The 14690-nt window shown below is 39.6% G+C and overlaps 1 protein-coding gene across 1 annotated transcript in view; it reads right to left on the reverse strand.

The window, feature by feature from the left end:
• The window catches only part of LOC134755693 (kinesin-like protein KIF13B), a 247587-nt gene that overhangs the window by 77938 nt on the left and 154959 nt on the right, over nucleotides 1-14690 (reverse strand). The window contains exons 4-5 of the mRNA XM_063692240.1: nucleotides 4748-4875; nucleotides 1387-1536 (exon numbers count right to left, since the gene is read on the reverse strand). Of these exons, the coding sequence (XP_063548310.1) occupies nucleotides 1387-1536; nucleotides 4748-4875 (278 nt within the window). The remainder of the gene's footprint in view (nucleotides 1-1386; nucleotides 1537-4747; nucleotides 4876-14690) is intronic.

Genomic DNA, 14690 nt, shown 5'->3' on the forward strand with positions numbered 1-14690 from the left:
ACCCAGACCAATCCCACGAGTAAATGGCGTCGTGAAACGATATTGCTTTGTCATAATGATGGAATAATACATGAACTATCCGCCTGACCGACGTCACGGATGTTGGGTGGTGATATTTAGGATTATATTTGTTGTTATCATGAAGATTGAGACACAAACGATTGTACAGTCTAAGGCAAAAATATCGATCCGGACAAAGGGCTCAAAAATATGTGAACACGACTTTATTGTCTAAGGTGTAAGAGCGTACACATATTTTTGAAACTTTGGGAATGTATATTATATATTTATGCCCTTGACCGTAAGGTAACAATAAAAGGTTTCTATTACAACGCTGATTTAGGCTTCTCCGCAAAAGTTGAACATTGAAACTATTGCTACTTCAGGGTAGGTTAATAAATGAAATAAGAGGCTATATAGTTATTATATAAGTATATGTATAATTATTTTTAGTTCTTAAATTCAACGTACTGCGTGGCGCGTGATAGGGCGGCAAATTTGTACGTAAACTCATTGCCAGCAACGCTCCGCTTAAACGCGCACAACACAAACTTTCACAACTATACCGAACACGAACGATGCATCTTGTTCACGGATGACTGAAGATAGCGGGTGGGTGTCAAAGTTGTGTAGACCGCGCTCGGTCTACCCTCATTCTAATGGTAACGTTGAAAGCGAACGCAGCCGACGCGTAACAATGAGGGTAGACCGAGCGCGGTCTACACAACTTTGACACCCACCCGCTGGACTTCCGGTTCGAACGCCATCTTGATAGTAGCCTCGTGATTAATTCCTTTGTTTGTTGCTCATTAAAATTGTTTAAAGTGTAATATCGATAGCTTTATTATACAGTAATATAATTTGGTAGTGTGCAGTGAATGGAGAATTAATCTCAAAGCGTGTTTAACCACCATTTTGGAATCAACGGCCGGTAGTCCACGTGCTTCTCGTAAAATCCAGCTATCGGTTTTACGAGACAATAACAATAATAACTACCGAACAACGTCGTGCTCTAAGAGCATTTGGTATTTATACCTCTAACCGTGTCTGGCTAGAGCCCTAGAGGCCCATAATTTTATTTACCGTACACTGGCTGAAGAAAATCAAGAAATATTAATTCGATCCCACGTGGATCCCACTTTGACATTGGCAAAATCATCGACAGTATCGATGGAGCCATACTACTTAAAGATTGATTGATTGATTGCACCCACCCGCTATCTTCAGTCACCCGTGAACATGATGCATGTAACTGCGTCTGCGTCGAAATATCGGGAGCTCATAAATAATACAAAAGGTAATCACGGTCTATATCCCGGTCAATATAAGTCTAGTGGTTCTATAGTGGCCTAAGAATCAAACTGGTTGACTACCTGAAATACATACCAGAAATGATGAGACGGCGAGCTGAGAAAGTCCATCGACGTAAGGCCCAAGGACGGCATGCTCGCGAACGCGCAGAGACCTGCGAGTTGTCTCCGGGTCGAGAAGATCGTGCACCCGTTCGTTATATATCTCCATGTAGGAAACTTCCACCTGTCGACAAAGTACATACCGGTCAATTAGAACAAAACTTCCACCTGTCGACAAAGTACATACCGGTCAATTCGAACGTGATCACTAGATACGAGAACAACACGAGATAGATACGTTATATAGTTTAGTTCTCAACTACTGTCCGCGCGCGAATTCCGTGCACGGCTGAGGAATGTTAGGAATGTTGGACGTCATGACCGAGTGGTGTCATTTTGTACGTACGGGCGCCGCGCCCGCGCACCCGTACGTACACAATGAAGATTTACGCATATAACGATTTCTGTCCGCCCTGGGACAGCAGCATGTAAAATTATAGCCTTAAATTTGATTGTCATCAGCTATTTCATATTTTTAGTAGGTATTCCTTTTCGTCTGAGCTTCTGATACCACCTAATAAACATGTCAAATATTTGATCTCTTTCTATCTAAAGCTTCTGAGAGAGACGGCCAAATTAGCCAAGTTACACAGCCCAATTTCAACCTGGCATCAATTAATTATACTGGCGTTCAATTAATTGGAGGTCAATAGATCAATCAGCTGTTCCGAGAATAAATCCAATTCGTCGAATGGAAACTATTGAGTGGCTGTCGTATACCGTGATGTGAATTATGTTTGAATAACAGCGATATCTAGGCTGATAAATAGTTTTTACTGAAACAGCGTTACCTACTTTATTATTATTTAATGAATCTTTTGCTGACATTTCATCGGTCCAAATACATCGTTTTCTAAAAAACTTTATATTTATAAACTTTCGAAAAATGTATTAAGAATGGGTAAGGTTTTATTTGTAACCAGCGATTTGAACCGAACAAATATAACATGAGACGAAACATTCTCGTAGCCTATGACAGTTAAAACCCAAAACCGGGCCTATATCGATATTTGTTTGTTCTATTTTTACATTTGCTAATATTTGTAATAGATACATTATAATTTGCTCGGATGGGTACAAAAAGTAACATCTCATACCTAGGTCCTTGCCCCACGTTGGGCGCCAAAACTGTCACGTTACGTATCCTTTCAAGAGCTTGGAAGAGTACGTAACGTGACAATTTTGGCGCCCAACGTGGGGCAAGAACCCAGGTATGAGATGTTACAAAGGTAACTACCGAACGCTGACGTAGTTTTTGAGCTATTAAAGGAGTCGCTGGCAAAAACAAGTAGCCCCATAAACTTTAAAAAGAGGAATTCGAGAAAATGCGTCGTCTACGACTTAAGCCGAAACATTAGTTCTTATTAGCTGCATTACCCATTAATGTCTCTAACGATTCAGCAATGGGCATTGCAATGCCCATCCCCAACCATTGCAAACGATTCTAAACTTTATTACAATACGGTATGGTTTAAAATAACAAGTAAAGCTTGCCTTTTAGTTTCTACACCAAAAAATCGTTCCTCAGAACGCTACTACGGACATACGCCTTTTTGATGTTGAGACTTAATTTGCAGACAGATTCTTTAGATTACTGCAGTGAATGGACTTAACTGGATAGTAGCCAAAAGTGACTGGCCTAAGAATGGGTTATTTGTCTTAAATAAATGGACAGGTTTTCCTATACTGTGTAGCGATAATACTTACTTCGGTCCACGTTTCTACTTACAATACTTGTAAAGTTCGATAAACTTTTAAATTGACACTAAACACGAAAGGTCGTAAGTTCAAGACAATTTTAGAGCACAAAATAAATAATAGTATTTTATACAAAATGGCCAGTCCCCTGAAAGGAATTATGGCTTGAGATAGACAGAATTTCAAAAGTTGTGTCGCGTATGGCGGTGGTTGGCTTCTTGCTGTGAAAGTAGTTATACACATCAGCAGGAATTATGTAGTATTACTAGACTTCAAACTCTTAAGGTCAGTTCAGACGGGACAATTTTTCGCCCAATCTGATTAAATTCTCAATTTACACAAATAAAAAAATCGAAAAGACAAACATAGCTAAGCCGAAGACCGTCTGGACGCCCTAGGTACCGCTGGAGAGACGAAGTGCAGAAAGACCTCAGCGAACTCGGCGCCGTCGACTGGACAGAAACGGCTTTGGATAGAGTAGCATGGCGGTCTTTGGCGTCGGAGGCCAAGATCCACTTCGGGTCGTCGCGCCACAGCAGTAAGTAAGTAAGTAAACATAGCTATCGTTAATATATCAAAATATGTTAAAACATTTTCTATTACAACAATATCCAGAGGAAAATTAGGACTACGTTTGTATGAAAAGGCGATTTCGCGCGGCCGCGGTGTATCCTCTTAATCAGGTGATGTGGACGTAAAAACGAAATTGGCTCGCCAATTCGACTTGATTCTGACCGATCAAATCAGGAGGCGCGGACGCAAAAATGCCAATTCTCGACGCTAGAGCGCTCGACTGTCAGCGTAAATATAAGATTGTGTACGCGTGGACGCTAGATGAAATTGATGCCATTTTTTTCTGATCATATTGTCAATTGTCATCCGGTCTGGACGAGTCTTTAAAAAGAGCGTTATTCAGCACGTTCACTATGAGCACGTAACGTCTGTAAGTCGCAAGGAAATTCATAAATAGATTGGTCCATTTCTGCGCTGAATTTTGATCCCGCATATGCATATCTAGTTCTAAGATCATGGTACAGTAAGTACATAGTTGTAATGGTGTTTGTAAATAACTATCCTGGGGTCCCTTTGTATGATATAATTATTAAAAGTCATAATGTAATGATTGTCATATTATCATTAGTCATAATTCTGAAACCGTTAACTTTTCAGGATTTTCCTCGGGTTATCCTATAGATAGGTTAGGTTAGGTTTGTTTTCGATTGACGGAGGGTCCAGCGTCCCTGACTCTCCTTTCCATCGGTGTGGGTACTCTGGCGCAAGATAAGCCAGGGCCGCCGGAAGGAGTCACGGTAGAATCTCAGGCATCCCATGGCTCCTTCAAAACGGTAAGACGGGTGACGCCGGAGTGGCTTTTAGTGGGTATACCTCCTCTCCTCCTCTCTTTAGGAGAGGATGGCTGCAGGAGGGAGTCCCACATATCTCCCAATGGCTCCCCAGGCCGGGGAATGCGTAACGCATTTTACGACTCCGTCAAAAAAAAGGTTGTTTGCTTTATGGCAATCCTGAAAAGTTACGCGTTTCTGAGAAAAACCAAATTATGACTAATGATAATATGACAATCATTACATTATGACTTTCAATAATTATGTCAAACAATAGAGACCCAACTATCCTACCTTGTAAGTAAGCGCTGGCGGTGACTGCTGCCTTGCAATTCTCTCGAAGAGGGCGTCGCATAACCGGGGGATGATGCCGCCTTCGTCAGCCCCCGGGGCACCCATCATCGTGTACGATTTGCCAGAACCTGCGAAAGAAAGGATAGGTCTGTCAAAAGGAAGAGGTGGCAGCGGATTGTCAAAGGGAAGCTTTTTTCTACATGTCGTCCCAAACCCCAGTGATGTGGAAACTGATGCAAGGATTTAAAAGAAAGCGAAATAAACACATATTTTTCAAGATTAAACTATCGTGTGACATATTTCAAAATATTTAGATCAGTACGGTTTCATTCACTATTCCGATGTTTCGGATTCGTGGGGAATCCTTCCTCAGGCACAACATCCGAAACATGTCGCCAAAAGCGATTAAAACCAATAATGAGAGGATACCGCACTGATCCAAATATTTTTCATATTTTTCAAGTTTTGTAGAATACAGGATTTTTTTAAAGTCAACCCGAAGATGGTACAAAATCGAGTTTTTTTTTATTGCGGCGAAGTCGCGGAAGCTAGTCCAGAATCACTCTGACCTATTATGCATAATAGATCAGAGTGACGCAGACCAGTGAAGTGTGACCAGTTAAAGGCCCGACCACCTGCGGTCATAAACTACAATTTTGTCGGAGGGGTGCTGACTTGCGGTGAGTGTGGTCGTACATTTACTACAAAAATAGGCTACGTCAGCCACCTGACAGCTCACGACCGTCGCTCTCACTAGCCAGAAAAAACCTAGTCGCTAAGGCCGAAACCGGCCAAGACAGGATGAATTATTATTAATAGACCAGGATCTCCAAACTCTAAGAAACATAAGTCGAACTGCGGTCTAATAATGATAACTATGAAGGCGAACTTGTCTATGTACGGGATCTCTTCCAGCTATAATAGTAACTTAGTACACTCGTCTCGAAAATTATTAATACAGCGGTCGGAGAGAGAATGCGAAATTCATACTTTATATAACCACATTTTGTATCACATACTAGTTCATACAAATGTGAACTGTATTATTAAGACAAAAGATTCAGAAATTGCGTGGCAACTGGCAAAATGATTTGGGTCCTTGCGGGAAGTGTCAACAGGCTCTTAAAATTAGAAAAGGCTCGTGAGATGCGTCCTTTTTGGCCATTTTGTTAAATGCTTGCTTAGATGCTAAATAAACGGACCCCAGATTTAAGTTTGTAAGAGCTTTTTCAGGCTATAATATACTAAGGTTTAGATGTTAAATAGCCGTCATGTAATAAGAAATTTTTATTTTGTGCGATAAGCAATATTCGATAACGTCTGCGTAATTTACTACACATTATTAAATTGTAAAACGGGATTTAATCGCGTATTCAAGTTTTAAGATTTACCTCCGACGTTTAAATCAGTGTTTTTCGTAACTTACTTTCTATACATCTTATCATCATCATCATCATCCTCATTATCATCATCATCATCATTATTATCATCATCATCATCATCATCATCAGCCTACTCTCGTCCACTGCTGGACATAGGCCTCTCCTATTGCACGCTCGCACTAATATGCGAATACGAGCGAGATGCATAGAAAGTAAGTTACGCACACGCTAAGGTATATGCCAGTGGCAGACTGCTGGTAAATTTACAGTCATAGTCTTATTTAAACAAGTTTTATTTAACTTGCAATAATCATATACATGAAACTATGAAGTTATGAAAGTTGTCTTCTTTGCAAATAATTTTTTGCCCATTTGTTGGCATCCGATTAAGCTGAAATCTGGTTCAATTATTAGTGTAACTGACATCAGTACCATTACTACCATTTAGTAAGAGACGTTTTGTGCGCAGAGTACGATTGTCCGACTTTTTTATTTCTAACTTTTGCAGTGATTTAATGCAATAAGTCCCTTATAGACATTTGATACTAAAATAACACCTGACCGAGTGATACCATTAATAAAAACTTGTCATCTAGCCTATTGTCCAAAGGTTTACCTTTGTTATTACGCCTCAAAACATAACCTGTCAACAGCTCATAACTCAGTAAACCCCTGAATGTTAATCGATCGTTGCCACAACGACGGAACATCTGCTCGTTCTCACGGACCACGCGTATCAAGTAGGCTTAGTAATTATAATAACAATAATACCCTGCTCGTCGACGTCACCATCCGAGAAGGACAAGTCCAGCAAGTACCTAGACTTGGCTCATAGATAACCGCCATGTGGGATGTTGACTCGACGATCATTGTCCCGATAGTCCAACGCTACGTGTGCTACGCCGTAACCCGTAGCAGTTTTTCTGCTACGCGATACCTTCGCAGACATTTCAAAGTATTCACTGTACCAAAGATAGATATAACTCCTAGATGGATACAGTCTAAGGAAAAAACGTGCCTCGAAAATCAAGAAAATTTGTATCTTGATCAGATGGCGCCACTACCTTTGGCCTACTCTCGTATAGATGGCGTTGACGGTTTCGTTTATTTAACAATTTTAACGCATATCAGTAAAAGAACATGGGTCATATATAAATACATTTTTTGATATTTTTATTTTTAGTTTTAATCGTGTGTCGACAGATGGCAGTGAATTTACTGTGGCTACAAAATTTGGCTATGACAGTACCGCTCTATCCTATTATATCCTCTTTGACTGTACTGATTTGTGCAAGAATTGAGATATTACCTATATATTAACAATTTTAATTAATTACTCCATTGTTCTTTTTACATACTCGTAATTACACTACACTTTGAAGGGTTCTAATTAATTGTAAAGTATATCAAAGGCTTGTTTATCGGAAACATTTGTGACGTTTTCATCCAAAAGGTACCACATTGTCGCTTGTCGATAAGGTTGATTTCTAATTGAAGCTATATGGAAATAGCGCCTTACTGACAAGCGACAATAAGTACCCTTTTGGTTGAAAATGGGACATTTTGTTGGTTGAAACGTGAATTTTATCAAATGAAGCATGTATTTCTGTATAATAGTGACAAATATGTAGGTACGTTTAAGAACAAGCGTTGATTAATGTTAGTAGGTATAGTTAACGCTATCTCTACTGAGCTCGTTCACTTACCTGTACTAACAATGGCATTCTGTTAAACAAAAGCCATTATTTCTTTTATGTGAGCGCGTGGCCTTTGTGCCTGAGGCTCACACACAATGGCCACGCGCTCGCACAAAATAAATAATGGCTTTTGTTTAAGGGGCTACCTGAGGTTTTCATCGATTTTTGACAAGTTTTGAATCGTATCTCGTACTTTTGCACTACATATAGAATTATAAGACAAGCGGCTATCGGTTCTTCAATCTTTTATCTCCATTTTTGTCTACCGGATTGTGAAAAAAATGAATACTTATTTATTTATGATTGTTTTAAACATTGTCTAAAAACACTTTTTTCGTATCTCGATTGCTGTGAAAGATCTTACTTATACGAAATCTACATATTTGGGTTCGTCTTAGACGTCTCTAAAAATTTGTCTAAGGTTTTAATTTTAAACTAATTAACACAAAAGTTATGGCCAGAAAACCAGTTTTTTGGCCTAAAATTGTTCAACTTTGATGCCAAATATTTCGAAAATACTGAACTTTGAAGTAAACATGGGATACTATATTGCTAAAATCCGTTGCTGTTAATATGATAAGCTACAAAAAACATTAGAAAACTAAGGGATTCAAATCGAAGGTCATTGGGGCATGGGATCCCCTTAACAGAATGCCATTGTTAGTACAGGTAAGTGAACGAGCTCAGTAGAGATAGCGTTAACTATACCTAAATGTTCAACATACGCTAAACAGGTTGAAGATGAGATAGTGGTTGGCTTTTTCTAAAGCATTTGTCGGATAGATGTGAAGGACAAAAAATGGGGTCAGAATTATATCTAAGTAAATTATGTAAGTAGAAAAAGGCTCAAGGTCACGCAAAGGGCAATGGAGAGAGCTATGCTCGGGGTTTCTTTGCGTGATAGAGTCAGAAATGATGATATCCGCAGTAGAACTAGGGTCACCGACATATCTCGCAGAATTGCAAACCTTAAGTGGCAGTGGGCGGGGCCCATTGCTCGCAGAACTGATGGCCGGTGGGGCCGAAAGGTTCTGGAGTGGCGTCCGCGTACCGGAAGACGAACGGCCGGTAGGCCTCCAACGAGATGGAGCGACGACCTGGTGAAGGTCGCGGGAATTCGATGGATGCAAGCGGCACAGGATCGGTCGGAGTGGCGAGCCTTGGGGGAGGCCTATGTCCAACAGTGGACGTCTATCGGCTGGCATGATGATGATGATGATGATGATGAAATTATGTAATTTAATTACTTGTGATACATGGTGATTCATGAGACGTAAGCAGGACTAATCCTGCACACTCAGTAACTGTTGATTGATCGATCACCGTCGTATTTAGTTGAAACATACCACACTTTCTGATTTTTTAAGTTTTTGGTGAAGACAAATGTCTCTACAATCGTGGTTATCCTACAATACCTAATTAATAAACATAAAACCTCTTTAACCGTTATAACAGCATTTTGATTAGGAAAAAAATAAAATGTCAAACTTGAGTGAGATACGAGTTATGGATGGTATAGAAAAGGATGCCAATCTCTTATGGCAGAATTGTTGCAGAAGTGACCGCTTTCAGCTTTAAATAATAGTTCCTAATCTCTCCGGTGGCGCTAGTTAGGGTCTGGGACATGAGTATAACATGAACCAACAAATAACCTGACCAATTTACGTAGGTTGTTTTTGGTAGTATTTCGGTGTATGGTGGCGCCGCCTAATTACTGTTTTTTGATGGACACTTTTCATACATAGAGATTTGGCTTTTCCTACATAGAGATACGAGTTTTCAAAAAAAGTAACCAGACTCTGATGACAGCAAGGGCCTGACACTCTTTGATAGAGAAAGATAGTCTTATTGCGATTCCTATAAGAGGAAAGAGAAAAAAGTGCCATCCTTATCACCGACCGGGTTTTTTTTCATGGTCGGGTTATGGCAGCATAGGTAGGAGGCGATGGCGAAATACCGAAATTTATAGGAGTGAAAGAGAAAAAGGATTATGCTGCCATACATTAACCTGTCAATACTATGAATATGTCTTTCTCTTACCCCTGGTCGCTCGGTTTCATGTATATAACTACTATACTATGTCTATGGATGACATGGATGAAATGGTGATGACACTCAATTTGACACAGAATTATTCTAATTGTAGGGCGACCAATGCGACCATGCATGTAAATAAATTAATAATTTTTTTTTTCATCACGACTAAAAAATTACGTTATTCTCACTAATAGTGATACGAAACAGTTCCTTGTAATTTACAAAATGTGCAGAGTTGATCCTGCTCACGTCTTCTGAATCACCCTGTATATATTGACGCGAACGAGACGCACGGGAAAACGAGATTAAAATTACATATATTCACAACGACGGGACTTAATCGCGTAAAATAAGTTTTAAATTTACCTCCGACGTTTCGAGGACGGCGTTGTCCCCGTGGTCTCGGAGAAGACTGGCTCAAGTTGACATCAACATCTTCTAGGCGCGCGAGTTCAAGTCGGAGGTAAATTTCAAACTTATTTTACGCGCTTAAGTCCCGTCGTTGTGAATAATAATGAGTAAAAATCGTGAAAGTTTAAATCAAAATTACATAATTTAGATATGATTTTTTTTATTCAAAATTATATAACTTAGGTTGTTAATTATATACATAACTATTGATGTCAGAATGTGCACTATAATTGGCCTCCTTGGCCTGTTAGTTTTCAGTTTTAATCAACGAATATTGATGCGTATGTGCATAGCAAGCTCCAGACTTGAGAAATGATGATCCCGCGCTGGCACCGCGCCAGTCATTCATTGTAGAGCTTCGAGTGGAAAGGGGAGAATTGGAACTGGCTGGAAATTGGAGGGGCTGGGTATTCGACACAAACAAGTAACTGTGTCTATAGCTGACTCAACGGAGCAACGCATTTTTTAACCGATGTCGAAAAGATTCTCGGTTTAGCGGGACCTTTTGTTGTGTGTTTTCGCCGATTTTTACAAGAGGGTTGGATATAAAAAAAATATAGAAAACCTCCGAACAAAGTTGAGAGCACGTTTTTCGCTTTTTGATGCTATAAAGTTATAAGGAAGTGTCTGTTGCACGGAATAGTGTTATGTTTTCAAAATGACGGGCGTTTTTCCGAGCCATGAATAAATTACTCGCAATGGAATTCGCTTCTGCGAACAAAATGCAAAAAAAAGCGTGTGCGTGTAATCTTTACGCGCGTTTGAAGTAAAACTTATTTCACGTTTATCGCTATGTTGGCACATTGACGTGTGTCCTATTGTGCGTGTGTCACTACTGTAGGCCTAGCACATGATTAGCGCGACAGTAATACTATAGATAGACTACCCATCTTTTTCTAACTATATTAATAAAAGAGGGACGGGTAGTCTATCTCGCCGCGAGATACTGTCGCGCCAATCATTTGCTAGCCCGGCTGAGCGTTACTCCCGTCAGAAAAAAATCTGAGTTACCCTCTAGTCGCGCCTAAAGAAGTTTTACCAGGCGTGTCTCACTCCGCGATCTCGTCGCGTCGCTACAAGTACCTGCGGCCGCCTCAATTTTGAGGTTTTGCCATAGTAATTGCCGCACACCGCTATGGAACGGACGCCTGCACGCGCTTGCGCCGCCTTGCGTAGTAGTCGCGTTTTGTTAGGGAGTGAATCTTCTGTACCTAATACTATTATATATTCTGTGGTTTTACTTAAAAAAAAGTTCTAACTATAAACCACATCGAAGCACTAACGTAAGAATAGTGTAGCTTTAATAAGAAGTTCACCCATTTAGTTCAAGACATATAGTTAGGTATACCTAGATCTTAATAGCTAGGCTGGGTATACGGAGCGAAGCGCATTCGACAATTAATGAGCGCAAACATTGGATAGTAGAGTTGCTGCAAGTGATAAGAAACTTGATTAATACTTAAAGTATTTTTAGGGTTCCGTATCCAAAGGGTAAAAATGGGACCCTATTACTAAGACTCCGCTGTCTGTCTGTCCGTCTGTCACCAGCGGTGTCAGCATGGTTGCATTTTTATCACCTGTCACTATGCCTGTCACTTTCGCACTTACATATGTGTTAGAACGTAACAGGGATGGTGACAGGCGACAAAAATGCTACAGTGCTCAGCCCGCAGGCTGTATCTCATGAACCGTGATAGCTAGACAGTTGAAATTTTCACAGATGATGTATTTCTGTTGCCGCTATAACAACAAATACTAAAAACAGAATAAAATAAACATTTAAGTGGGGCTCCCATACAACAAACGTGATTTTTTTGCCGTTTTTTACGTTATGGTACGGAACCCTTAGTGCGCGAGTCCGACTCGCACTTGGTCGGTACTTTACAAAATGCGGTAAAATTGTATCATCGTAAAGAGATTACAGATGTAATGCATAATTATTTTCCATCGTGTTTTCACGGAAACGTACGAACGTATTTCAGTAAGTCTCGGTACAAAAAGTACAGACAGTGACTGAACTAGCATGACAAATACGAAAGTATCCGAGAAAATACGATGAAAAACAATTATGCACTATATCTGTAATACTGTAAAAGGTGTATTCGCGTAATTCCGAAAATTTTACGGTGTCGGTAATACCAAAAAAAACTCAAAAAGGAGGAATTTTATTATGGGTGATTCTGATGTCAAGTGTGCGTTCCAATTGGCCTGTGAGTCAAAGACATAAAACAGATGAGTGACCGAGTGTTAAATAACAAATTCTCAATAGCTGATCTTAGACCAACACAACTAAATAAATCCATATAATATTATAAATGCGAAGTCTGTCTGTCTGTGCCTCTCACCTCCTCACCTCTGTGTACCTCTTCACGTTTAAACCGCTGAACCGATTTAGTTGAAATGTAGCATAGAGATAGTTTGAATCCAGGAGAAGGACATAGGATAGTTAATATTTCGAAAATCATCCCTTAAGAGGGTCACAAGCGGGGTGGAATTGAGTCAATTAATTGCCTGATAATTTGTGTAAGCAAACATATTCTCAAATTACATGATTGCCATTAGACTTTATCCAGGCGCTTTTCTTACTCTAGCTGCGGATACTAAATCCACGCAGACGAAGCCTCAGGCAAAAGCTAATTTGGCTTATAAAGCAGAAATGTCTGCTAACGACACCACTGTTTTCGAATCCGCTGCCGCTTGGACCACATCCCGGATACACCTCTGGCACCTGCTGTTTTAGGTCACGCGGCACCTGTGCCCGTTCTTTGTTCCGACCCTACCTATCTATCTACAAACGTACAGACAGCAGTAGATATACCCCGTTGCGTAGTAGTTAGACTTTAATATGGAGTACAGAAACGTCTGACCCTCCTGAATTTAACATTAAAGCCCCATTCCCAGACGGCTGAATGAAAACTATATCCATATACCTTAGGATATCCTCGCGATATAATCCGTTTTCATAGTTCTATTTCATGAGTAACTATCGCGGTAACCGAAGACAATATTTTGGGATTATACGGAGCAACTTTTACTATGGTCCATAGAGTAACTTATACTAGAGCGGTACTGTCATAGTAAATTTTGTAACCCCAGTAAATTCACTGCCATCTGTCGACACACTTAAAAACTAAAAATGAAGATTTATAAAAATACGAAAAATGTATTTAAATATGGATAAATGTTTTTTTTTATTTGCATTAATTATTTTTATGATTTTGACCCATGTTCTTTCACTGAAACGCTTTAAAATTGTTAAATAACAAACGAAACCGTCAACGCCATCTATACGACAGTAGGCCAAAGCTAGTAGCGCCCTCTGAACGAGAATCAAATTTTCTTGGATTTTCGAGGCACGTTTTTTCCTTAGACTGTATCCATCTATTACGGAGTTATATCTGTCTTTGCTATGGTCCAACCACGATATCGCGAGTAAAAAAATTACCGTCTCATATAAAATGGACCAGCCAAAATGTATGAAACAGCCAAATTTTTTTTTCGCGATTTCGGGGTTGGTCCCATAGTAAATAATCCCAAAACCTCCCTGGCAACGGGAATGCACTTATTTTTAGCCATCCTGTATAAACTACATAAAAGTAGCGCAGCTTTTTTTAAGCACGCCTTAAAGCTTCATCAAAGGATTTTGACATATTTCAGTTTTGAGTGAAACTTAAATAAAAAAAATATCTCACTTGTATAAGCAAATGTTAGAATATGTAAATATAATCACTATTATCAGTATGTACATAAATATGACTGTAATTGTAATCTTGACCTGTAAAACAATGATTTTACCAATAAATAAATCAATCAATCAATCAATTTGCACATAATTATTACAAATCTAAACTTAACTTGTGTAGTTTCTTCACACATTCTACACACCTACACGACCTACACTATCAGCACTACCTTGCACTTAATTGGACTCTGACTAATTACTCTCTAGGGCGCAAAAACGCCGTTTCTGGGGCGGATTTAAAAACTGCAAATAAAGCTGAACTGCGTCAAAATGCGGAGTTTTACAGGTAAAGGTTTTTTAGAGCTGGGATTGCTTTATTTATCTACAAAAATAACGTTCAGGGGCACCACTAAAGTAAATTACAATTATTAGGGTTCCGTACCTAAAGGGTAAAAACGGGACCCTATTACTAAGACTCCGCTGACCGTCTGTCCGTCTGTCTGTCACCAGGCTGTATCTCATGAACCGTAATAGCTAGACAGTTGAAATTTTCACAGATGATGTATTTCTGTTGCCGCTATTACAACAAATACTAAAAAGTACGAAACCCTCGGTGGGCGAGTCCGACTCGTACTTGTCCGGATTTTTTATTTACATAGAAGTCTAATATAGTGAAGGTTGGATGGATTTATTTGGTACTCTAGGGAAACTACTTTAAATCTTTGAGATTGCTC

The sequence above is a fragment of the Cydia strobilella genome, chromosome 3, assembly GCF_947568885.1.
Source record: "Cydia strobilella chromosome 3, ilCydStro3.1, whole genome shotgun sequence".
Classification (NCBI taxonomy): Eukaryota; Metazoa; Arthropoda; class Insecta; order Lepidoptera; family Tortricidae; genus Cydia; species Cydia strobilella.